The sequence below is a fragment of the Anolis carolinensis genome, unplaced genomic scaffold, assembly GCF_035594765.1.
Source record: "Anolis carolinensis isolate JA03-04 unplaced genomic scaffold, rAnoCar3.1.pri scaffold_8, whole genome shotgun sequence".
Classification (NCBI taxonomy): Eukaryota; Metazoa; Chordata; class Lepidosauria; order Squamata; family Dactyloidae; genus Anolis; species Anolis carolinensis.
Genome location: NW_026943819.1, coordinates 14487664 through 14514230, shown reverse-complemented (window position 1 = coordinate 14514230; position 26567 = coordinate 14487664). Strand labels below are relative to the sequence as shown.

General features: G+C 43.6%; 1 protein-coding gene across 4 annotated transcripts; it reads right to left on the bottom strand.

Annotated features, from left to right (window-relative positions):
* Positions 1–515: 515 nt before the first annotated feature.
* On the bottom strand, positions 516–18933 carry dusp26 (dual specificity phosphatase 26). 4 transcript variants are annotated; one of them, XM_008116033.2, is made up of 5 exons: positions 18594–18933; positions 5665–5717; positions 5352–5504; positions 2790–3004; positions 516–1174 (listed from the first exon to the last, which is right to left on the bottom strand). In XM_008116033.2, exons 1-5 carry the CDS (start codon positions 18747–18749, stop codon positions 975–977), a joined length of 777 nt encoding a protein of 258 aa, XP_008114240.1. In that variant the 5' UTR covers positions 18750–18933; the 3' UTR covers positions 516–974. The 4 variants fall into 4 exon arrangements, with proteins under 4 accessions (XP_008114240.1, XP_062817096.1, XP_008114239.1 ...); XM_062961026.1 differs by lacking the exon at positions 5665–5717 and adding an exon at positions 18338–18434 and having other exon boundaries at positions 5352–5628; positions 18594–18730; XM_008116032.2 differs by lacking the exon at positions 5665–5717 and having other exon boundaries at positions 5352–5623; positions 18594–18932.
* Between the last annotated feature and the right edge of the window lie 7634 nt (positions 18934–26567).

Genomic DNA, 26567 nt, shown 5'->3' with positions numbered 1-26567 from the left:
TTTGGGGTCCTGGAACAATTTTCCTCCTGGCAGCCCCTTTGTCTCTTGGCATATCATTTCTATACACCAGGAGAACTCCAGGACTACCTTAATGGCAGCCTGATAAGTTTTTAAAAAAGTTTTTAGGGTAGTTTTGTGGGGTTTTTTGGGGTGTCTGGATGCCAACCCAGTAGTTACCCGGGATGGCATGTAGCCACTCTATTGGGAAAGACTTTTTGTTTTTGCGAGGGAGGGGGGGACTTAAACATTTACTACAGTGGATTTTTTCAACCTGTTTTGGTGCACATTTAACTGCAGTGTGGAAGAGACCTGAGTTTTGAATAATCTGAAAGGAAAAACCTTTCCAGTCCAGTTTATAATGGCTTATCTTCAGTAAAATACACATAGCTGATTGCCTCAACATGAGAACATGTGGTGCCTTCCACTTAGAGAAAAGGATGTTGCTAACAACAGCCAGACCGAGTCTTTCCATGCCCAGCATTTGCTTGAAAGGGAGAAATGATGCTCTGATACACTTAATCTCTGAAAGATTTTATTCTCACTGCTAAAATACATTGGGAAGCTACCCAAGCTTTTCAACATAGGTGACAAACAAGTAGGAAGCAAAAGGCCACATCACACATCACTCTGGGAACATAGGCAGCTTAAAGCTCTGTCTGTCTGTGGCTGGGATTTGCCATCTAAGAGAATCCCATTTGTTTGGCTTCTGAAAGCCAATAAGGAGAGAAAAAAGAAGGGAAGGAAACCTGTTCTCAGAAAACCTGAGCTTCTTCACCTACAACAGACACCTGAAGCTAATGCTGAGAGAACATTTGAGGCTGGTGGCCTTGAAGGCCTTCAGAGCCTTATTGTCAGACTTCTGTAGTACAGGAATGATGGAAGTTCAGGGTTGCCAGAGCCCAAAAATGACCCAGAATTGCCTCAGGCCTGCCAGCAGATTTGGCTTCAGCACTATTTCTGTACAACCCATTTGCTCATGGTTTCTGTTTGAGCCTGAGGGAATTGTCCAGGGCAGCCAGCTGGCGAAGGAAACCTCGGTTGGGTATGATGCCCCGGTGGTCCTTGACGGTCTTTATGGCCTCCACCAAGGTTAAACGGTGGTAAATCATGAGGTAGGCAAGGACCAGGGTGGCTGACCTGCTCACCCCCACAGCACAGTGAACCAGGATCCTTCCTGTGGAGAGAATGAAAGACATGTTGGTCCTTGAAGCTGTCTGAGTCATTTGAGGATATGGTGGGTAAATAATGTTGATGTCAGGATAGAATAACATGAAGTTATGTGTGCATGTGCCCTTTGTTGTATAAGAAGGTAACTCTTGGTTATATAAGAAGGTAACTTTGTTGTACCAGAAGGTAACTCTTATACCTCTGTGCAATGCAAAGCTGTTATAAAGTTAGGCTTGCTATAATGGAAACCGGAGATGGCTTCTGTCATGCATAATGGTTTAAGGAAGAGGTGATTTCAGCAGAATTGCTTGTAATTTGGTTGCATGACAAGCCTACCCAAACAGGAGCCCACCCTCATTTTCAACCACTGAATTCTAGTCAGAGGGGATGCACTCAATTTCTCATTCATTAATGAGGGTAGAGCTGGCCATTTGTGGCAGAAGAAGACAGCAAGACCCAGGTAACATTGAGATGCAGTAAGGAAAAAAGGGCAGATGTTACCCTCCTGGCACCTCCTTAAATAGTGGAGATCTGAGATGGGGTGGTGATGATAGCTGGACGATTCTCCTGGCTACAGAAATGTCACCTGATGCTGCTTTTATACCCTTTTTGCTGGACAACTAATGGCTCTGAGGGATATGATATAATACTGGAAAGAAAATACGAGTAGTGTTTGGGAAGTGGTAGCTCAATGAAGCATTACGCTTCACCCACACAATGTAGGACGTTGGCTTAAATGCCTCCCTTCACACCACTTTGCCTTGACATCTTCATTTGATACAGGACACTGACCACATCACAATTTTCCAAAATATCTGAAGAAAATGACCTGAACATAAGGGCCATTAGGATGATTGAGGCAACAGATGTTGAGAACGAAGATTAACTTTACCCTGATTATTCTTCCCAAGTCTTTCTGCAAATTTCCTTTGTGGAAGTTTAGTGCGAAATGTGTTGTGTGATCCTGATCCCCCTACACTAGTCTCCTGTCCTTTGATATGATGGAAGATAATGTGTCATTATCAGTATAAAAGATAAATGGGGGAGAGGGCTCAAGCTTGTCCTTCATATCAGTCACCAAAATGTCTTGGCTAAGTCACACACATCATAATATTCATTAGAGCAGTGCTTTTCAACTTGTGGGTCCCCAAGTGTTTTGGCCTACAACTCCCAGAAATCCCAGCCAGTTTACCAGCTGTTAGGTTTTTTGGCATTTGAAGGCCAAAACATCTGGAGAACCACAGGCTGAGAACCACTGCATTAGAGGGTCAACCCTCCCCTTTGTTTATGACCATGGATTGCCCAAAATACTTTATTTCACCACTCTCCTTACCTAAACTATTCCAATGTAGTGTTCTCCAGACATGCTAAACTACAATTTTAATTATTCCCAATGAGCATTGTCCATGGTTCAGCAGATAGCTGGTGTTTGGATATGCAGATGTAATATTAGAGAGTGGACTAGCTGTAATGCCTACTGCTTGAATGGTTGTATCATCACACAGTACATTGAAAAGAATAGGAAAAATGAAATGTTGTTGGTATTTTGTTGTTGTGTGCCATCACAATTTGCCTTTTAGAGTTTTTTTTTTACAGTTTGGAGATTTCTTCTACAGACTCACCTCCACTCCTGTTCAATGCCTTGTGGATGAAGTCAGCGGCGGGCTCAAAATAGGGGCTCATGTCAAAGGTGGGTGAATCGTGTGCCTCAATGCCCATGTAGCAAATGCCAGTGCCTTCGTAGTAATCCGCACCTCCCCGCCACTTGCTGTGCGAGGCATTGAGGATGTGTGTGATCTGCAGACGTGCCAGCTCACGGCGGTTGGCTGCTATATCTCTGTAGGGAGCCGAACACAAAAGGCAGCATGAATTCATTAACTGCTGCTTGTACTCATGAATATGTCTAGATATTTTAGTCAAAAATGACTCATAAAACCTGGACTGGCTTATCCATGGATCAATCTAAACATTGTACTGTAACTGTTATCAAAATAGGAACCATCCCCTTCTCTGGGTAAGTTGGCCATTTTGTGAATGGATCGGTGGGAAAATGGTGGTGACAGCAAAAAGGGGTGACTGGTCTTCAAGGCATCATTGGTGCATCCCTTCTCTGTGGTATGGATCCATGGAGCCCTCTGCTAAGCCCCAAAATTTTACCTTTGACATATACATGAGGCCAAATTATACACGAGTATATAAGGTAAAGGTTTCCCCTGACGTTAAGTCCAGTCGTGTCCGACTCTGGGGGTTGGTGCTCATCTCAATTTCTAAGCCGAAGAGCCGGTGTTGTCCGTAGACACCTCCAAGGTCATGTGGCTGGCATGACTGCATGAAACGTCGTTACCTTCCCACTGGAGCGGTACCTATTGCTCTACTCACATTTGCATATTTTCGAACTGCTAGGTTGGCAGAAGCTGGAGCTAACAGCAGGCGCTCATTCCGCTCCCCAGATTTGAACCTGGGACCTTTCGGTCTGCAAGTTCAGCAGCTCAGCGCTTTAACACACTGAGCCACTGGAGCCACATGAGTATATATTGTAACCCAAATTGATTCTATCCATCCACATCTCTTGTCAACCTCGTCTCATTCTGCGTATTCCAAAAACATTTGGTGGTTATTATATGCTCTCCATTTCTCCCCAGGCAGAATATGCAAGTCCTAGACTTTTGTGTTTATGTCTGGTAGATTTTCCTGCTCTTTTCATCACTTGATGCACAGGCCCAAAGGCCACTCTTTGAAAGACATCTTCTCCTTGCCATAATCCATTTATTCTCTGTTTAGATTTACTTTTGACAGCTGTGCCTCAGAGGGCCAGACTGCATGATACATGAACAGATATTAATAATTAGGCATGTGCAGAAAATGGGTTCACTGATATTACTTAAATTTTTTTTATCCGATTTGTACTTCCCAGACCCAATGTAAACACAAAGGTAGTTTGTGGACAGAGGGAAATAAAAGCAACAATAAAGCAGACCAATGCACCTGCCACATCCCAGTCTTTCCTGTTCCTACTAAACTATGCTGCAATCCATACCATAGCTTGGAAAGAGTGGATTTTTTTCCAGCAATAATATATTATTGAGAGCCATCAACTGATTTGTCAATAAGGAACGTCCACACAGCTGTAGCAATTATGAACCTTCTTTTGGGTCATGGGTATGGGACCCATGTCCTCCAACATTTTACAGATGAGAGCAGAGCCATGCTGACTGAGCAACATCAGTGTATGGCCAAGTTAGAAAAATCAAGAAAGACTGCAGCAGTCTGCTTTTCCCTGAGTACATTGGGAATTGCAAAATTCTGTCCATCTGTCGCCTCTCCCCACACTTACTTAATTGAGAGCCAGTTTCTTCTACCCTTTGAATCTAGTTGGCTGCAATTGAAGTAAGCTGAGGACGACAGGGGAAAGTAGGAGAAGCAAAGAATTCATAGAAACATGGAGTTGGAAGAGACCACAAGGTCCATCCAGGTCAACTCCATACTGCCATGCAGGAATAAACAAATCCACGCGCTTCCATCTGACCATCCAGCCTATGATTTGAAAGTCTTCAAAGAAAGAAACTCCATTGTACTCTAAGGCAGACTATTCCACTGTTGAGCAGCTCTTACCATCTGGAGGCATTTCTTGGTGTTTAGATGGAATCTCTCTTTCCATCTAAATCTTAGAAAAAACTTTCTGATGGTAAGAGCTATTTGACAGCAACAAGATAAACAAATATATTTTATAAAGCATCTTGGGTACTGTTCCATTATCCAGGCAGTGGCCACTAGGGGGCGCTAGAGAGAGAAGGATAGTCCATTTTACCAAGGGGAGGCGGAAGAGTTGGAGGAAAACCATTTCCACCATTTTTGCTGGTTATTCCTCCTTCCCAGTTTCCATTTTATAAGCAAGGGTTGTTTCCATGATGGGGACATGGGTGAGGGGAATAACAGAAAAATGGCAAAATTGTTTTACTTCTTCAACCCACCCTTCACCTCACAAAATGAACTATCCTTTTCTCTCTCTAGTGCCCCCTAGTGACCTCTGCCTGGATAATAGAACAGTATTGCATCTTGAAAGGCAGATGATTAATTGGGATTGCCTCTGCCAAATCAGGACAATTGGAAGGTCTCTACTTATAGAGTCCTCATTTAGGCCTATGGCAGAAGGGCATGGCTGCAATATCTGGGTTTATACGTACTGATCTCCCAGGTAGAGTCCCGGCCAGACCTCATCAGCGTGGTTACAAGCTGTCTTCCCTGTGTAGAGTAGTCTTTCCAGCTCAAAGACACTGAGGATGGGGTGGCTGACTGTGTCATCATGGATCCTCCGGACCGGAGCTCTGGATCCATTCCTGGAGAACCGGGACATGAAAGCCATTGGTGCCACCAAGTCCCCCCTGGCATCCCCGTCTTCTTGGGGGGGCTGGGCTGGGACAGAGCTTCTAGTACAACTACCACCCACGGTCGGTTTCTAAGCTGAAAGAGAGGCAGAAATTGTATTCGTCAACCTGCCTCAGCCCCAGCATTCCATGAGAGGACAACAACTCAATGATTCCATTAAAGTCCTGCAACAAATGGAAAAGAGAGAGTCTGAAGCAAGAGACAGTGCCCCTTGGGTCCAAGACATTGATTCCAAGTTTGATCCATTCATACCAAATGATTATTTTACATGGAAGAACAAACCACACACACATGGCAACCACACTGTCCCCTGATTTCCACCACCTCATTCTGAAGTTGGAGCTTTATTAAGCTCTATTGAAAGGCCACAGAAATATGCAAGCTTACGCATTTTCCAGAATTTTTCATCTGCTTCATGAAAGATCAGAGAGGTTGAAAACTTGGATATTTTTGTGATATTTAGGATCGTAAAGGCAGTTCAACACACAGAGAATGTAAAAAGAAACAGGAAAAGCTCATAACAGTTTAGGCCAATCAGAACCATGAAATTGACATTTGAAACCCTTTCTCAAAATAGAAATTTCATCAATGTTCCAGGAGCCACAGTGGCGCAATGGTTTAAACCAGTGGTTCCCAACCTTTGGGCCTCCAGGTGTTTTGGACTTCAACTCCCAAAAATCCCAGCCAGCTTACCAACTGTAAGGAACTGTGGGAGCTGAAGTCCAAAACACCTGGAGACCCAAAGGTTGGGAACCACTGGGTTAAACCCTTGTGAACTGTTGACCTGAAGGTTGGGTTGCTCACTTTAAGGTTGTCGGTTCGAATCCGCAAGAGGGAGTGAGCTCTCGTCTGTCAGTTCTAGCTTGCTGGCACATGAAAGAAGCTTCCCAAGAGGATGGTAACACATCTGAGCACCCCCTGGGCAATGTCTCTGTAGATGGCCAAATCTCTCACACCAGAAGCAACTTGCTGTATGTTCTCAAGTCGCTTCTGACATGATTAAAAAAAAAGTGTTCCAAGTATCAAGTTACACTCAGCAAGAGCTCAGTTATCTCTTCCAACCAGGTGCCCCCTTTTTGCCTATACTTTCCCCAACAGATCTTCAACATTCTGTGATAACTAAATATTCTTTTTTTCAGAAGGTTGACAAGTTTATCCTTGTATTTCAGCAAACCACAAGTGTCCTGATCATTAATAATGAACCACGAGTTCATTATTAAAATTCCCATTGGTCACAGCCTGTATTTTCCATATGAAACCGTCTGCAATAATATAGAGTAGTTTTTGAGCTTTGTTGTTTCTGTACAAAAATAATAATGTGGCACTTGACTGTAAATTAGGAGAAGGAAAGGTGGGTTTCTTTTTTGAGTGCTTCAGAATTTCATGCAACCCAAATCGAGGTCTTGCCCTTAGATTTAGATGCAAACTCAGTGCATGAAGGATTCAATAGAACTTACTAAATAACATATGTTTCTGCAGATGAACCAACTTGGTTTGACAGATGCCTATAAAACAACAACAGTGGTTCTTAACCTTTTTAGGGGGTGGAATCCATCATGGATCTCTTTAAGAATTTGATAACACTCCACTCTAAAGCATCTTAAAGATTGGGCCCCACATCTCACAGTGCCCAGCACAACATACAGTAGAGTCTCACTTATCCAACACTCGCTTATCCAATGTTCTGGATTATCCAACGCATTTTTTGTAGTCAATGCTTTCAATACATCATGATATTTTGGTGCTAAATTCGTAAATATAGTAATCGCTACATAGCATTACTGCGTATTGAACTACTTTTTCTGTCAAATTTGTTGTATAACATGATGTTTTGGTGCTTAATTTGTAAAATCATAATCTAATTTGATTTTTAATAGGCTTTTCCTTAATCTCTCCTCATTATCCAACATATTCACTTATCCAACGTTCTGCTGGCCCGTTTATGTTGGATAAGTGAGACTCTACTGTAACACTTCTCACAACATTGAAATAAAGCACATTACTACTGTACAATGACTGATTAATCAAAGATGAGAAAAATATAAAGTCTTGCATTTTTCTGTTTAGCTGATATTCCTGGCCTTTTTTTTTTTTGCAGCTTCCAGGGTTGCTAATCTATTTGGATGCTGTTGAAGCTGCTGTTTTCTATTGAAAACAAACAAATAAACCAGTCCAGACACAAACTCGATTTTGGGGCTAATCATTGAGCCTTTACGTATCTTGCATGCCTTTTCACAAATTAGCATGCACAAAGAAGGAAGGGATGGCGGATTTCTCTCTGCTTTTGAGCTGGCAAAATCTAACCAATCGGGATCAAGGTGAGCTCAGCTGCTGCCTTCCTTCAAAACAATGTTTTGCCAGCAGAGCTTTGCCAGTTTGGGGACTGCCAAGCCCAGAATAGTAATGAGAAGCGCTGGCAGGTATGAGCAGCTTTGGACAGAGAACCAAGAACTGAGAGAGATAAAAAAAATCAAGATGTTTTCCCTCTGGCACTGACCCCATTATATGTCACAGAGAAGAAAGAGTTTTCCATTGGGCTCTCTTTTGTGGCAGCTCTGGGTTTTCTCTCAGGGAGCACCAAGATTTCTGAGGATCCCCATTATATTTAGGAAGGAGAATGAGATCCTCTCGAGTGTTCATATTTGGTGCAAAAATTTTCAGAACGTCATGAGTCAAATTCCTGGCAGCTCCAGTTCGAAACAATCCAGTTGTTGGTAATTTTGCTTGAAATCCTGGAAAGCTACTGTCAATTTGGCTAGACAATATGAGCTAAAAGGACCAACTGTAATAAATCAGATTGCTGTATAACAAGGTTCTCTCAGGATCCTGTCAGGCTCACTTCAAAGGACCAGTCTGAACGCAGATCAAAGATAGCTGCTCTCAAATCCAATCTTTATTGAAGAATACATGACTTTGGAAAAGTCGAGAATGACCTAATGTTTACATACATCCATTTTTATCACCTCTGATGCAACGTAACACCACACGCAAATATCATCATCAAACCCCACCCTCTGGATCACATTACTACTATTCCCACACACTATACCAATTATAATTGTTTACACTTTCAACCCTGAGTTCCCAGGCTCATACTATCTTCTCCCGCCAGGTGCTTTCAGGGTTATTTATGTTATGACGCCAGGTCCAGGGCTCGGAAATTCAGCCCTGGGATCTGGCTCCATGACATGGCGCCCTCGTTTTCTTCATCCTCCTCTTCGGTTCTTCTTTCATCACAATCCTGAAATAAATCAAACAATAACTCTATGTGTCCATTTTGTCCAAAGTCCCCATATACTTTTTCAGTAAGTTGCGATGGAATACCGGGTGTATTTTCCCTAAACTCTTTGGCAATGCCAACTGGAAAGTTACTTCATTGATAACACCCTGTATTCTGAATGGTCCAATATATTTGGGGCCCAATTTTCTCGAAGGTAGCCCCAATTTGATGTTTTGGGTACTTAACCACACTAGATCTCCCTTCCCCAATTTATCGCCTTCCACTCTTTTTCTGTCTGCGAACGTTTTAGACTTTTTATGTGCCTCCTTTAAGGATGCAGTCACTTGACTCCAGCATTCTAGCATTTGAGCTTTCCATTTCCCTGCCCCTGTTTCTTCATCCTCTGTCCATCTTGGCAACTGGGGCAAAGGCTGTATTTCATACCCGTAAACTACTTCAAAGGGAGTTTTATTTGTTGCTGAATGTATAGTCGAATTAAAAGCTAGTTCCGCAAAAGCCAGCCACCTAGACCAGTCATTTTGTCTCATGTTAGAGTACATTCGAAGGAACTGCCCCAGTGTCTGTTGAGTACGTTCTACTGCCCCGTTTGTCATGGGGTGAAAAGCAGAACTTATACTCCTTTCTGCTCCTAGCATTTCCAAGAATTTTTCCCAAAATTTTGCTGTGAATTGAACTCCTCTGTCACTGACCACTCTACTGGGACATCCATGAAGTTTGTAAATATGGTTTATGTATAATTCAGCTAGTTTCTCTGCCGATGGTAATTTCGTCAGTGCTATAAAGTGGGCCTGTTTAGAAAACAGGTCTAATACTGTCCAAATATAACGATGTCCTTTGCTAACCGGCAGTTCCCCCACAAAATCCATAGCTACACATTCCCAAGGTCTGGTAGGTTCCGCTACTGTTTGTAATAATCCCATTGGCTTCCCTCCTCTCGATTTATTTCTGGCACAATCGTCACATTGAACAACATGATTCTTTATGTCCTTCCTCATTCCTGGCCACCAACAATGTTTTGCTATTGCCTTTGTTGTTTTTGTAATTCCTGTATGACCAGCGCTCTGGTTATTGTGAAAACGATGCAAAATCTTAATCCTTAATATTGCTGGGATATACAGTTTCTTGTTCACAAACCAAAATCCCCCCTTCTGCTCCCCCTTTTCTGCGTTGGATTCGATCCACTGATCTCCTTCATAAGACTGTTTCAGTTCGTTTCCCCAACTATTTTCCCCGTCGATTTCAACAATAGCAGTGTTCTCTTTTTGGGTTTGCGCTCTTGTCCTGACAACTAAGCCCCATTGTTTATCAGAGAATATTGTTCCCTCTTTGGCTGTGGTTACGCCTTCGTGTTGAGGCATGCGTGAAAGAGCATCTGCCAAGACATTCTGCTTCCCTTGGAAAAATTTTAATTGGAAATCGAACCTGCTGAAGTATTGTGCCCATCTAATTTGTTTGGGGGACAATTTCCGAGGCGATTTTAAATACTGGAGGTTCTTATGGTCAGACCAAATTTCAAATGGGATTCCGCTTCCTTCGAGAAAGTGTCGCCAGCATTCTAAGGCTTTTAATATGGCTAATGCCTCCTTTTCCCATATGGGCCAACATTTTTCAGTTTCACTGAACTTCCGGGACAAATATCCACAAGGTTTTAAGTTCCCATTTTGATCCTTTTGCAATAGTACTGCCCCGTATGCACAGTCTGAAGCATCGCAATGAATTATGAAAGGGCTCCTTATATCGGGGTGTTTTAGGATGGGTTCTTTTGTGAAGCATCCTTTTAGGGTTTCAAATGCCTTTTGGCATTCTGGCGTCCAACTCAGTTTGGCGCCAGGAGCTTTCACTTTTGCTGTCTCCCCTTTCCCTTTTGTTTTTAAAAGTTCAGTAAGGGGTGCGGTTATTTGTGCGAAGCCTTTTATGAAGGATCTATAAAAATTTGCAAACCCCAGAAATGATTGCAATTGCCTCCTCGTTTGAGGTACTCCCCATTCTTTTACGTCTGATACTTTAGACGGATCCATAGCTAACCCTTCTGGAGATATCCGATACCCCAGAAAGTCGATTTGAGTTTTATTAAATTCACATTTGGACAGTTTTGCGTACAGCTTTGCTTCCCTTAGTCTCTGCAAAACTTCCCGGACCAATTCCACGTGCTTTTCTTTATCTTCGCTCACGATCAAGATATCATCAAGGAATATGAATACCCCTCGGTACAACAATGGGTGTAGTATTTCATTTATAAGCTGCATAAAGCAACCCCCGCCATTTTTTAATCCAAATGGCAAAATTTTATATTCAAAATGGCCGAATGCGCAGGAAAATGCAGTTTTCCAAGTATCCTCAGGTTTGATTCTTAATTTATGATATGCTTCAATTAAATCAAGTTTAGTAAATATGCTCCCTTTCTTCAATACGGTGATTAAATCCTTTACTAAGGGCATAGGGTATTTATTGTCCTTAGTAATTGCATTTAAATTTCGATAATCAATGCACAATCTTAGGGAGTTGTCTTTCTTTCTCCTAAATAACACTGGGGCTCCGAGAGGAGAATTGGATGGCTTAATGAAGCCTCGCGCCAGGTTCTTATCGATATATTTCCTCAATTCCTCCTTCTCCTGAACAGACATGGGATACACTTTTGGTTTTGGTAAGTTTGCTCCTGGGGTTATTTCAATTTCTACTTCTATATTCCTCTTGGGAGGTAATTTACTTGCCTCTTTCTGATTGAAAACATCCACAAAGTCTCTGTATTCAGGAGGCAATAGCTGTGGGTCTATTTCACCTGCTTCATCTCCCTCGTCCTCCTCTCCTGCAATTTTGCTTATCTCCCATTGCGTTTGTTGTTCTTTAAATGCTAGGCTCTTTCCTCTCCAATCTACTTCAGGATTTGCCTGTTCGAGCCACGGTATCCCTAATATTACGTGGTATGTGGCGATAGGGGCTATCACAAAGGATATTCTTCCTTCCCATTTGCCTATTTTACATGGGACCCCCCGTATTTCCTTTGTAGATACTTCCCCAGCCGCAACTGATCCATCTAGCTGTGAAAATGCAATTGGGGAGTCAAGCAACATCTGCTGGCATTTCAGCGCTCCTGCTAGTTCCGGAGTTATAATGTTCCTAGAGCAACCACAATCCACGAATGCCCTGCAGGTGGCCCGGTTCTCTAGCCCCGATAGGCAAATTGGCACTACTAGCATGCGTTTGTCTCGACTCACCAGCCTTTCCGAAGATTTTGGGGCTTGCACCTCCTCCTCCGCGCGCCTCCCGGTTGCTGGCTTGGGCTTTGAGGGTTTTGGCGGCTCCCCCTTCCGGGCCCAACATTCTGCTGCTCGATGGCCCGTCTTCCCACATACAAAGCATCCCGGTTTGGGTTTGTTGTCATCTCCTCCGAAGGGGATCCCCGGCCTCCCTCCGGGCTTTTCTTGCTTCCTCATTTCTCCTCGACCTCTCGCCACCGGTCTTTGCTGGCCGCCGCTGCCCCTGAAGCGCTTTACTTGGGCCAGGGTGGATTCAACGCGCCCCGCTAGTTGGATCCAGCCCTGGAGTGTTTCGGGGTCGTCTCTATGCGCTGCCCAGCTGAAAATCTCGGGGCGTAGTCCCTCTTTAAATATCTCCACTTTGGTCACTTCAGACCACTCTGGTACCCTTTCCGCGAGGTGGAGGAATTCCTCTGCGTACTCGGGCACCGTTTTGTCCCTCTGCTTTATTCCTTTAAGCTGGTCTCGAGCCCTCAGTTGCTCTAGCCGGTCTCTGAACCGGTTTTCTAGTGCGGCGAGGAAGCGGGGCACTGACCTCAGGCATGGGTCGCGTCTGGCATGTAGTTGTACATACCAGCTGGCAGCTCCTCTCTTTAGTGTGTTGCCGATGGCTCGAACCATGCTTGCTTCGGAGGGGAATGTGTGTGCATTATCTTCCATGTATCCTCTGATGCTAATGAGAAAAAAGTTCAATTCAGATGATTCCCCTCCGTATTCTAGTTTGAGATCTTCCCTCCTTTGCATCCACTCTGCGGCCCGTTGATGCTGTCTGGGGGGCATGGGGAAGGGTTGCATCGGGTTTCCTTGGGCGGCCCCTTTGAACACGCCGCGCCCCACTCCGGTAGTCGTTCTGCGCGGCTCCCGACATTCTGCCGCTGCTGTCGGCCCTTCCACCCATCCGAATGCGGGCCTCGCTGTAGTCCCCGCACCTCGCCTTTCCTCGTCGTACGGCACATCCTCCTCCTCTTCCTGGATCTCCGGCTCCTCTCCGCCCTCGTCTGCTAATCCACTGGACCCGATCCCTGGCCCCAGTGGCCTTTCCACCCCGACACCCATTCGGGGGGTTGGAAGTTCTGTTGGAGTTGGCGGCCTCAGAGTTCCCAGAGCTCGCTGGCGCTCCATTTCGCGGGCCATTCTGTCTCGGAACTCCAGCTCCCGCCAGTATTCCTCATCTCCCTCGTCCCTCGCCGCCACGGGACTCTGCGTTGATGCGCGCTGGCCCCTCTGGCTCCAATCTCCTTCTTTACTTGGCTCTCTCTCGGCGCCATATCGGATGGGCTCTTTTTGGAGATTCTCTTCCAATAGTGGGACCAACCTCCCCACGGTTTCCGACAGCCTGGATAAATTAGTTTCCAGGATGGATAACCGCAGGGCTACGGTCTCTGGCATGCTTCCTCCAGATCCCCAACTGGTTTCTGCAGCCGCAGAGACGCCTCTTCCTCCTCTGGGAATCCTCTGAGTCACGCCGTTCGGCCTGGGGTACCCCGTAGAGGAAGCTACGGCTTGCAATGTCTCTTCTCCCAACGGCCGGGCCCCTGCTCCATTTGGGCTTTGATCTCCTTCTCCACTCATTATCACTTCACTGCGAATCCGCAGGAGGGTGAGAACGGGATTCTCGACTTAAATGTCAGGCTCACTTCAAAGGACCAGTCTGAACGCAGATCAAAGATAGCTGCTCTCAAATCCAATCTTTATTGAAGAATACATGACTTTGGAAAAGTCGAGAATGACCTAATGTTTACATACATCCATTTTTATCACCTCTGATGCAACGTAACACCACACGCAAATATCATCATCAAACCCCACCCTCTGGATCACATTACTACTATTCCCACACACTATACCAATTATAATTGTTTACACTTTCAACCCTGAGTTCCCAGGCTCATACTATCTTCTCCCGCCAGGTGCTTTCAGGGTTATTTATGTTATGACGCCAGGTCCAGGGCTCGGAAATTCAGCCCTGGGATCTGGCTCCATGACAGGATCCTATTATAAACTGAACTGATTGCTTAGTGAATTTGAAGTATAGTTGGCCCTCCGTATCCATGGACTCTGTATCCTTGCTTCAACCATCAATGGTATGAAAATATCCCCCTCCTCCAATTTTTCAAAAAGCAAACCTTGATTACGGATATTTTATACAAGAGGCATCGTTTTCCCCCTATGCCATTCAATATGATTGAGAATATACTGAAACTAAGGCACAGAGTCAAAGCTCACCAGTAACACAGCCCAGCCTGTGTTTAGAGTCTGAGAACGTAGGCAGCCGTCATGAAGGAGAATGCGCAATGCTTTGCTCTATCATAATTGAGTCACCACAATCTCCACAGAGCTGAACACAATGAAGCTCATCTTGTAGAAGTTGTGCATAAAAGGCACTTCATCATAAAGAAGCCAGAGATTGTTGCGAGAACGCTATCCAATTATTTTCTCACCTGTCCCACTGCCTACTGCTTCCATTGCTAAGGTTATCTGCTCTCAACTTTGGAAGAAGTCAAATAGGTGTTTTCCCCAGAACTTGTTCAAGTTGCCTTTCCAAGCCTATAAGTGAACCGAGTGAAAAGTACTCCTGCATCTTGAACTCATTTTTCAGCCATTGAAGTAAGTTGAGGACAAAGGAGGAAATGAGATGAACAGAGAGAAACGTACACATTTTAAAAGCAGATGACAAGTGGGATGGTAGAGGGCAAACCAGGAGTTTCTGTGCCAAATTGGGAAAAGTGGAAGGCATGGGAATGTCTTCTTTCTACCACTTCCATTTGATCAATGCAAGGAATCCCTTCAAAATGCATGGATACACTTACCATGCATGTACAAACAAATGCAGCTCTATTGAATTACCCGAGATGATGTATTGCTCTGGAACATTTTGTGAAATGCTTTGCACCAGTGAGTTCAGATTACAGCCAATTGAGCAGATACACTCTACGTTATATACTGTAGAAGTATATTTCTTGGAGAATTAAAAACAGACAAAAAATAACCCAATGAAGACTATGATTGCTAGATTACTGGCTAAACTCTCAGGGAATTATTATGCTTTCTTTGAGTCACCAGAGGGGTGGCGGTGGAAATTTTGCTTATAAGGTATTTTTAAAGTTAGTGGACTCATCTGCTGTCATCCTCAGACGGTGCTGGAGTTCTTTTGTAATGTTGTTGTATAAAAAAGCCAGGATGGGGCATTTACATGGGCTCATTATGCCTTTTTGATCAAAGTGTAATGCAAACAGTGCAACTTGGGAGCTTTGTTTTGCAAGGAAAAAAGATTCCAGTCAAAATTAGGAAGAACTTTCAGTACTGTTCCATTATCTGGGCAGAGGCCACTAGGGGGTGCTAGAGAGAGCAGATTAGTCCATTTTACAAAGGGGGAGTTGAAGGAGAAAAACCATGTCCCTGGTTTTTGCTGATAATTCCACCTCCCCACTTACTATTTCATAAATGAAAGTTGTTTCTACAATGGGGACATGGTTGGGGGGAATAAGGGGAAAACTGGGGGAAATGGTTCTCCTCCTTCAATCCACCCTCCACCCCCATAAAATAGACTATCCTTCTTTCTCTAGCTCCCCTTAGTGGCCGCCACCCAGATAATGAAACAGTACTGAATTTTCTGATAGTAAGATCTGTTAGGCAATGGACTATGCTGCCTCAGGCCATTATGACGTCTCCTTCTCTGGAGGAGTTTTTCAACAGAGGCTGGATGACCATCTGTCAGGAGGGCTTTGATTGTGTGTTCCTGCATGGCAGGGAGTTGGACTGGATCACCCTTGGGATCTCTCCCAACATGATTCTATGAAATCTCTAGCTCAGAGAAAACAGCAAATTGCAAGGCCTAAACGATTTCTTGAAAATACAAAGACTCTCCATTGCGTACTGTACTTGCTAAGTTTGTAGCATCAAGTCTTACTCTCCATTCTGCTTTCAATAAGAAGCCTCTTTAATGCATTATATGTATTCAGAGATTATATATTGAAAAAGGGTTGGTACCAATCTGATGGCTCCTGCCAGGATATTGCCCTATGGTTGGCACCTTCAGTGTGAATAATTTCCTATGCTAATGTCTTAAACATTGACGAAATTGGCCCATTAAGTACAGGTCCAAAACCTTCACTGCAATGGCAAATGTACTGTATAGGTTCAGTATTAAACATGCTCACGAGAAATTTGGCCCCAGCAGACTGGTCTGTTTCCAGGTACTACATTTAGGACCAGCATTCCAGCTTAAAATATTTATGTCATCACAGAACGATCATTTGAGATTGTAGCTTTGGCAATAACCGCCAGAAAGTAATATGCAACCGGTCTAATGCCATAGATCTTTTCGCTCATTTATTATATACGTCTATTGACTGCTCAAAGAGCACCACATATATTACCTTGGCATCATCCATATAATAACCCTGTGAATATCTCTATTGTACAAATGGGGGTATGGTGGGGAAAGAACTTCCCTATGAGCAGATAATAATAATAATAATAATAATAATAATAATAATAATAATAATAATAATAACAACAACAACAACAACAACAACAACAACAACAACAATAATAGCTTTATTTATATCCCGCCCCCTCTCCCCAAAAGGACTCAGGTGGCTTACAACAGAAGAACACAATATAGATAATAATAAACATACAACCAAATCAAACATTAAACTTACACAATAATTAAAACATATAACATGCCATGACATATTAATAAAATTCAGAAGGGCGTCAACAATAGGCAAAAATATGCAACAGTTAAAACATGTACTGAGATTAAAGGAGTGCAAAACCGACCCTTCATGACAAAAAGGTCAACCAGTTAAGGTTTAAATCTTCCATCATTTAAATTAGATTATATACGGATTTCACAAGAAAGGCAAGACTTCAAAATATAATAAAACAAATGAACTACAACACGGTAACACCATGCTTCACCAGTCAACCTTTCCATTGTCACGCAGGTATCCCTTTGGCATTCAGAATTGACCCTAACCAGAATGGGATTGCAGGAGTTGTAGGCTAATTTATCTATAGGGTCAAAGGTCCCATTGCTCCAGCTATAAAAGCATAATCTCCAACATACAATTGAAGGCCAAACAACATCAGGATGTGGCCAAGGGGTGAAACGTATTACTGAGGAACAAGAAACAAATTGTGAGAGGCTGCAGCAATTTGCTGTTGCCTTAACCTACTGGGAAAAACAAGATTTCACCCTCTTCCTTTCCTCTTTCCTTGCTGAGTTAATAGAGTACTGGCTTTGAACTGACTTTGTGGCAATTGAATTTTTTATTGTGTCAGAAGAGACTTGAGAACATACTGCAAGTTGTTTCTGGTGTGAGAGAATTGACCATCTACAGAGACGTTGCCCAGGGGATGACTTCTCTCATGTCCTCGCAAGCTAGAGCTGACAGATGGGAGTCCCTCCTGTCTTTCGGATTCCAACTGGTAACCTTCAGGTCAGCAGTTCAACCGGCACAAGGGTTTAACCCATTGCGCCACCTTTGCAATTGAAATAATGAGAGGGCAAACAGTAAAGCGGGAGGAGGAGAGAGAAACTGGGACATTTAAAGAAAACAACTGAAAAGTGGGATGAGAGAGGATGAACCAGGGCCATACCTGCCAAACTAGGACTATTGCAGTAGATGTAAAAGGTATATTTTGGCCAGTAATTATCTCTTTCAGACAGAGGGGGAGGTAGATTTCTAATTTTAAATTGTGATTCAGTTCAGAATGAATTTCTGCCTATTATTTTCTTTGCCTTAGTTCCCATTCTTCCAGCCATATTATATGAGCAAAAGAAGACGTCACGTTCCCATGCAATGAACCATACAGTCCTTATTTTATCCCTCCTCATAATAGCTGTGCAAGAAAGGCCATTATTCTACCCATTTTACAAATGGAAAAAAATGAGACTACAAATGGATGCATCTTCCTCCTACTCCCCAGTTTAACTTAAAGGACGGTGAACAACGTTTTGCAGCCTTGACTCCAAGGCCCTTTATCCAATTACTCTCCATCCGCCAGGTCATACTGATTCCTGTATCAAAAAATATAAAAACAAGGAGCTCCTCAGAGCTCTGATGCCTTTTGAAAAGAATAATGACCAGTAAGCAATATGAGATGGCGATATTTGAAAATGAGATATAGTTCTTCAAGGTCAGAGGTAAATGTGAGTCACAAAAGCCCTGACCAGGTACATATGGCAAGAGAAATTAAGGTTCCTGTTTCAGGTCCTTTCGCCATGCTGTTGGGATCAAATTTATTAGCAGATGGTAAATAATACGACACTTGCTTTATAATCCAGCCTCAGATGTCCTCCTCCCCACATAGCAATCACCATTTCTGCCGAGGTTCAGCCCCAAACACCTGTCTCCTCCTCCAGCACCACCCTATAAAACAGGGAAGATGTCAGCTTCTCGTGGCTGCTTTCTGAGAAGGAGGATAGGCAATAAGCTTGGGTCCAAGACCAGAGCCACACGCTCTGTGCTGAGCGATGCCCGTGCACAAAGAGGCAGGGACAAAAGAGCCTGCCGGCCTCATTACTTTACCTTGGTCAATGCTGTGATTTTCTCAGCTGGGTAAAAAGGGCTGGCGTCTGATCTAGTCGGCCATCTCCCTCTCGCCCACTCTCCTTGCCGCTGCTTCTGTTGCTGCTCCTGATGCTGTTGCTGCCGAAGGAAGGAAAAACGCTGCTGTCTCAACATCTATTTTAAGCCCTGGCATGTCCAGGGGCAGATTTGTTTCCTAACAGTCAGTGAATGGGTGAAAGAATAGAGGAGCTGGAAAGAGGCAGCCAGGCTGATGATGGGGGGCACGTGTAAACACACGCCACCCCGGCACATAACACACACACGGATGCAGGCACACTGGCGCTGGTGTGCACGGCATGCAAATGCATAAGGTGGCCACCTGTGCTCCCGGGAAGAGCCCCGGGCCCAGCTTTCCTCTTTGATCTCTTTTTCAATTTGTGCAAATGAATGAACGCCCATCATGCAAAATAGCAGTGGTCAACTGAGGATCTCCCAAGGGGCAAATTCAACATCTGGGAAGCCATTGTTTTGCTAGCTTTTGCTTCTGAAATCAATGTTAAACCTAAAGGGGATAGTTTGCTTGGAATACATTAGCAATAAAAACGCAAAAGGGTGGTTTTTCAATAGGTAAGAAGGCAATTCCCAGTATATACAGGTATGCACCAGTTAACAAAATGTCTAAGAAATCCTCTTTTATGAAGTCTTTTTATGCCTCTCTAGCTGGTGGCACAGTGTGTTAAAGTACTGAGCTGCTGAACTTGTGGACCAAAAGGTCCCAGGTTCAAATCCCGGGAGCGGAATGAGTGCCCGCTGTTAGCCCCAGTTTCTGCCAACCTAGCAGTTTGAAAACATGCAAATGTGAGTAGATCAATAGGTACCGCTCCGGCGGAAAGGTAACTGTCATGCCAGTGGCCACATGACCTTGGAGGTGTCTATGGACAATGCCAGCTCATCGGCTTAGAAATGAAGATGAGCACCAACCCCCAGAATCGGTCACGATTGGACTTAATGTCAGGGGAAACCTTTACCTCTTAGCTGCCCTTTCCTTCTCGTTTTCTGTCTCGATCAGGCATGGGCAAACTTTGGCCCTCCTGGTGTTTTGGACTTCAACTCCCACAATTCCTAACAGCTGGTAGGCTGTTAGGAATTGTGGGAGCTGAAGTCCAAAACACCAGGAGGGCCAAAGTTTGCCCATGCCTGTTCTAGATACATTTTTTTAGCTACATTGGCATTCGGATTGGAATTAGAGGGTCATTACTTTAGGTTTGTTTTGCACAGATATTGTGGTATGATAAGTTAAAAATTAATTTTGACTTTAATATAATCACTTTTGAGATGTGCCCCTCTGAGAATATGGAATAGAACTATGGTTGTGTCCTAAAATGTCACTGTGAACTGCTGCTCAAGAAGCTTTTCATAAGGTTGACAAGGAAATAAATGAAAATGGATCATGTATAAAGATTTTTTTTTGTGATGGAGTATGATCGATATAAAGTATTGGATGATGAATACAATCCATGTCAATACCATAAACATTTGGGGGGAAAGTAAGTTTGGAAAAACAGTTTAATTAAAAAAAATGGAGTTTGAGATAAAATTATGCACAGATTAATTGGGGAAATGCATAAAATGTATAAGATGCAGTAGTATCTGAGTGGAGGCCACAAGGGGGTGCTAGAGAGAGAAGGATAGTCCATTTTATGGGGGTGGAGGGTAGGCTGAAGGTGGAAAACCATTGCCCTCTGTTTTCCTGTTATTCCTCCCACCTATGTCCCTGTTGCGGAAACAATCCTCCTTTATGATATGGGAAGTGGGGAGGGGGAATAACCAGTGAAAATGGGGGAAATGCTTTTCCTCCTTCAACTCCCACCTGTACAATGGTCTATCCTTCTCTCTTTAGTGCCCCTTAGTGGCCTCCACCTGGATAATGGAACCTTACCAATGCAGTTGACAAAATAGATGAAATATGAATAAATGAAAGAATATATGATGAAATGGGCCCAAAAATTTGGCTATGGCATTCACTTCGATCTATGAAAAAGACTGTGAATGCTCCAGAGCAACTTCAAATGACTTAGGCATCAGAACTAGCCACAAAGATAGTTGAATGACAACTCCCCAAATCTCCAATTTTGGTGATTGTAAACCTCCTAACATAGCCGGTCCTAGGTAATTTTCAAGTGTAGGCGAACAGAATTTTGCACCCCCCCCAAATTTTGGCACCCCCCCAAACCAATCACTGAAAAATAAAAGCATTGGATAAGCGAAAATGTTGGATAATAAGGAGGGATGTAGGAAAGGAAGCAGCCAGGCTTTGAATCTGCAAGGCCATTCAATGCTAATCAAGCTGGTCAATTGCAACATTCACACAAGCCTCAGACAAGAGCTCTTTCTCCCACCCTGGACTTTCCACAGATATATAAACCCCACTTACCTAGCTTCCAACAGACCTCAGGTGAGAATGCTTGCCAGAAGGTGGCCACAGGAAGGTCCATGAGGAGGAGGAGGAGGAAGAAGCACTGGGCGGAGCACTGAAGGCGCTGCTCCGGTCCCACTCACCTCCTAGCCATGCCGGAAGGCTGGAAGACCTGGCAGCATGCTGGAAGGTCCAGGTGGAGAAGGCCCGAAGGCGAAGGCGGTGGGGGTGTCGCCATCCTCCCAGGGGCCTCAACTGTGCGCCCACGGAACGATGGCATCACAGGCGAGCGCCTACTTCACCTCTTGGGTGAACCGCCTCTGCCTCCTAAATATATATTTTTCCAATCTCTGAGTTCTCTTTGCACTTTGCTGAATGAAGGGAACCAGTTGTTTGGGGTTTGGCTGAAATATAATAAATGTTCTGGCTTTAATTCTTTTAAAAGAAGAGGCCAAAGAGGAGGGAAATGTTGCTTGATGGAGCACAGTTACAACTGGCGAACTTACATTTTGATCACAAGTGTTAGACCTGCTCTTGGTGTAGTGGACCTATTGATTCCTAAAATGGTACCAATTTTCCCCAATCATCTCTTACTTTTTGAGATACAGAAAATATGCCATACACCAGTCTTCATCTGCTTGCCAATAGAAAATCATGACAACCAGATCTAGGAAACTAGAGCTGATGCAGTCTATCCAAGACAATTTTCTGAATCAATGCTTCAAAGAATCTCAGGAACAAGCCTAAAAACCAAGATATCAAGATTTATTTTGGTTGGGCTACAGAATCCATTGCTTTCCCCTGATGCCATCATTGCACATGAAACTGTAATTCATGTAGCCTATGCTGAAGCATGTTTACCCAGAGGTATGTCTTGCTGAGTTTAGTGAGACGTGCTGTTTTTGCAACTCCTGCCTTTATCTCCGGAGACACAATATCATTTTGCCATAAGCCCGGTTGCCCTCCATCCTGGGTAGGTAACCTCAGCGGGTGCAGTTGATCCCACACTGTTCTCGATCTGTCTCCCATAACATAGACACGAGGTGACATTTCTTTGCAAGACCCTCAGACCCAACTTCTTGTCCCTTGTGTGCAGATCATGTTCAGAAAGGAATTTGCCTAATCCTATCACTCAATTATAAATCTGAACATAAAGCTAAGAGGCTTTGGGAGAATGAAATTAGTGGATAAATGATTTGGCTTAGTACCGTTGGCAGGGCACTTGCTGGTCAGTTTCATTTACATGGCTGTCTGTTGAATTTGTATTGGGTCCTAAAAGGAAAGACTTTGAAAAAGACCCAACAGTCCACCTCTCCTTGATGAAATGGCACTGGGGATAAGTGACAAAGCCCTAGATATCACCTTCATTGCGCCACGGGGCTTTCGCGCTCAGCCTTTACTGTTTTCCTGCAGAAGGAAACAAAATAATTACAGAATAATTTATTTATTTTATTTATTTAAGTATTTATATTCCGCACTTCTTACCCCGAAGGGGACTCAGGGCGGATCACAATGTACACGTACAAGGCAAACATTCAATTCCATATGAACATAGAGACAGAGACAGACCCAGAGGCAATTTAACCTTCTCCAGCTTCCTGAGGGTATGCTCAATTCTGGCCACAGAGGGTGCAGTTGCTTCATCATCCACTGTGATGCTGAGTCCTTCAATACTTCCTCATTCCAAACACTGCTGGACGATTGTTATGGTGTTGTAAATTAGTTAAATTAGCCTCCCCACATAGTGGTACCTAAATTTCCTACTTGATAGATGCAACTATCTTTCGGGTTGCTTAGGTCAACAACGAGCAGAGCTATTTTTTTTATTTTAATGGTTGGGTGCTCACTCCGCCACGGGCTGGCCTCGAACTCATGACCTCTTGGTCATAGTGATTTATTGCAGCTGGCTACTAACCAGCCTGCGCCACAGCCCAACCTCAACAAAGACAACAAAATATAAATATAAATAAAGCAGTGCCTCTTGCTATTTTTTAAGTAGTTCCTCCATAGAATCATAGAATCGTAGAGTTGGATGAGACCTCATGGACCTTCCAGTCCAACCGCCTGCAAGAAGCAGGAAAATCTCATTCAAAGCACCCCTGACAGATGGCCATCCGGCCTCTGCTTAAAAGCCTCCAAAGAAGAAGCCTCCACCACAGTCCGGGGCAGAGAGTTCCACTGCTGAACAGCTCTCACAGTGAGGAAGTTCTTCCTGATGTTCAGGTGGACTCTCCTTTCCTGTAGTTTAAAGCCATTGTTCTGTGTCCTAGTCTCCAGGGCAGCATAAGACAAGCTTGCTCCCTCCTCCCTATGACTTCTCTTCACGTATTTGTACATTTCTACATAAAACTCCAATTTGAGTTTTAAAGAATTTCACTGGCCCATTTGGAATAGGGCATAAGGTAACGTCTTATCTTTACAGCCAGAGAACTGAGCAATGAGGATGAGATGTTGCTGTTGCTTTTATCCCAACAAATTGTGAGAGAAATAAGCTGGAACATGGCTACCAGCCTCCTCCCAGTAGACTTAAATCAAGGAAAAGTTTCTTGAGAACCACCACTCCTCTAAATGTTCCTTCAGCAACAGGAATATCCCTGTGGGTAGCAAAATCAGGCAATTCCACTTGGATGGCTCCCCATTAGGGTCTTCCTCCAGGGCAAACCAAGAATGGGCAATGTGGAAGTCCCTGAACAGACTCAGAAGCAGAGTTGGCAGAGCAAAAGACAATCTGGCAAAATGGCATTACCTAGAAGAATCCTCCACCTTGTGTAACTGTGAGCAGAACAAACAACCCTGCATCTGTACGCTTGCCCTCAATGCCCTGCCTCATGCACAGAGGAAGAACGGTTTAAAGGTACAGACAATGCAGTTGCTGTTGCCTGTTTTTGGTCTAAGACTATTTAGCAGCTTGTGATCCCTTTATTTTATCAGTTTTAAACTTATCTTTTTCTACAATGCTTTTGACACAAAATAAATAAATGCCAACAAATATAAACGACACAATACATGAAATTTCCTTCCCTGGGGCCTGGGAGCAGCCACCAAAAAGACCCTCTCCTATGTTCCTGCCAGATATAGCTGTGCAGGTGATGGGAAAAAGAAGAGGACCTGCCCAGAAGAATCTCAGGCATGGGGAGGCTTATATGGGGAGATACTTTTGGATTTGCCTTAATAAGATATCACGCCAGGCAGCATAATGTATTAGCAGCAACACACAGTCTCAGGAACAGCCGGCAAGTGAGCAGCTGTGCCCTCGAGAGCTGAAGTAACGCAAAGGAGTTGTGAGTGTGTTTTCAAGCGTGCAGTTGGCTGTGTAATGTGCAGCTAGAAAAAATGGAGACAATTACGTACATGTTATGCACTTGAGATGGGGCACTGGAATTGAATATACAACACTGAGAATATGCAGAAACCTTTGCACTCGTTTTCCAAGGCTATTTTGGTCTTAGTTTGGAAGAGCTCCGGTTTCTGCAGTAAATGTTCGATGAAACAGCAGGAGTAGATAGATAAGTTTGTTACTAAGCAAAGCAGATTCGTGTATAGTAGATAACATAGTTCCCATTGGACTCTTTTTTTTCTGGTTTTTCTGTTAATCTTTTATGTAAAAATGTTTGTATATTGTGTTTCAAACAAGTTATGATACAATGCACAGCATGTGCAATGGGTGAGATAACAAGGCCAAAACCTTTTTATTCAAAAAAGTTTTTAAAGGAGGAGGTTTTTAAGATCAAATCAGAGGGTGTTGTGGATTTAGCTATGAATCAGTTTTAAGGGTTTAAACTGTTTATCATTAATACCATTAGGGGCCGGGCTGTTGTGCAGGCTGGTTAGCAGCCAGCTGCAATAAATCACTCTGACCAAAAGGTCATGAATTCGAGGCCAGCCCATGTTGGGGTGAGCACCCGGCAATTATATAAATATATAGCCCCTGCTCGTTGCTGACCTAAGCAACCCAAAAGATAGTTGCATCTATCAAGTAGGAAATTTAGGTACCACTTATATGTGGGAAGGCTAATTTATGACATCATAAAAATCACCCAGCCGCCGTTGGAATGAGGAAGTTGCCTTCGCAGTGAATGATGAAGCAGCTGCTCCCCCTGTGGCAGGAATCAAGCATACCCTCAGGAAGCTGGAAGCTGGAGAAGGTTTAAATTGCCTCTGCGTCTGTCTCTGTCTGTGTTCTGTTATATGGCATTGAATGTTTGCCTTATATGTGTACAATGTGATCCACTCTGAGTCCTCTTCGGCGTGAGAAGGGCGGAATATAAATACTGTAAATAAATAAATAATTCTATTTTTATGTTTGTATGCCTATCGGGTTTTAAATTATATTGTATCAGTTTTATTGTAAGCCTCTTTGCATCTCTTTTTTGGAGAGAAAAAGTGGGGTATAAATGATGATGATGATGATGATGATGATATAACTTTTATGAAGATACCACCAGTGACATACTAATGGAATCCTGTTGCTGATATACACAGATGATAACCTCTTGCCATGACTCGGACTGTGTTTTTTAAAATGGTTGCATAAGTAGAGATTAGAGGTGTGCATTTTTCATTAGTCCTCGTAATTCAGATTAAATTTGTTAAATTCATACTTAGAAGGCAATATCCGATATGTGGTGTGGCCTGCACCAAAAATTTAAGAATTGAAAGAATTGAAAACAGTGGGAAATGGTTTTACTCCTTCAGACCTCCTTCCACCCCCATAAAATGGACTATTCTTCACTCTTTAGCACCAGCTAGTGGCCTCTGCCCAGATAATGCCACCTGAATGCTCCTGCCACCTGAAGATGTTTATGACAAGGAGGCCTACCTCACTCTTTTGTGTCTAGAAAATTCAGAAACTGGCCATAATTCAATAGAGTATCTACTCACTTGATTGCTGCCATATTGCTCCTCTATATATGGATTACTTTGTTTTTGTCTCCAAGGCAATTACATATTGAAACCTTTTAAAGTGGGTTTGGTTAGTAGAGGATATTTCTTGAGAAATGGAAATGAATGTTAAGAATAACCCTTTTGCCAAATAAGGAGATATGTGTTAAACAAGTGGGAGAGGTGACTGTTCAAACCACAAGTAACAAGGGACATGCTTAACATCCATCTAAAGTTCATGGAAAGAAGTCACGAGTGGAGTGCCGCAGGGCTCCGTCCTGGGCCCGGTTCTGTTCAACATCTTTATTAATGACTTAGACGAAGGGTTAGAAGGCACGATCATCAAGTTTGCAGACGACACAAAACTGGGAGGGATAGCTAACACTCCAGAAGACAGGAGCAGAATTCAAAACGATCTTGACAGACTAGAGAGATGGGCCGAAACTAACAAAATGAAGTTCAACAGGGACAAATGCAAGATACTTCACTTCGGCAGAAAAAATGGAAATCAGAGATACAGAATGGGGGACGCCTGGCTTGACAGCAGTGTGTGCGAAAAAGACCTTGGAGTCGTTGTGGACAACAAGTTAAACATGAGCCAACAATGTGATGCGGCAGCTAAAAAAAGCCAACGGGATTCTGGCCTGCATCAATAGGGGAATAGCGTCTAGATCCAGGGAAGTCATGCTCCCCCT

Bases quoted from the DNA above. Each gene is read 5' to 3' on its own strand.
- dusp26 (XM_008116032.2), bottom strand. From the start codon at position 18,749: ATGTTGAGACAGCAGCGTTTTTCCTTCCTTCGGCAGCAACAGCATCAG. The intron at 5,624-18,593 runs GTAAAGTAATGA...CTTTCAGCTTAG, and splicing joins AAATCACAGCATTGACCAAG to AAACCGACCGTGGGTGGTAG. The intron at 1,175-2,789 runs GTGAGTCTGTAG...TTCTCTCCACAG, and splicing joins GGCATTGAACAGGAGTGGAG to GAAGGATCCTGGTTCACTGT.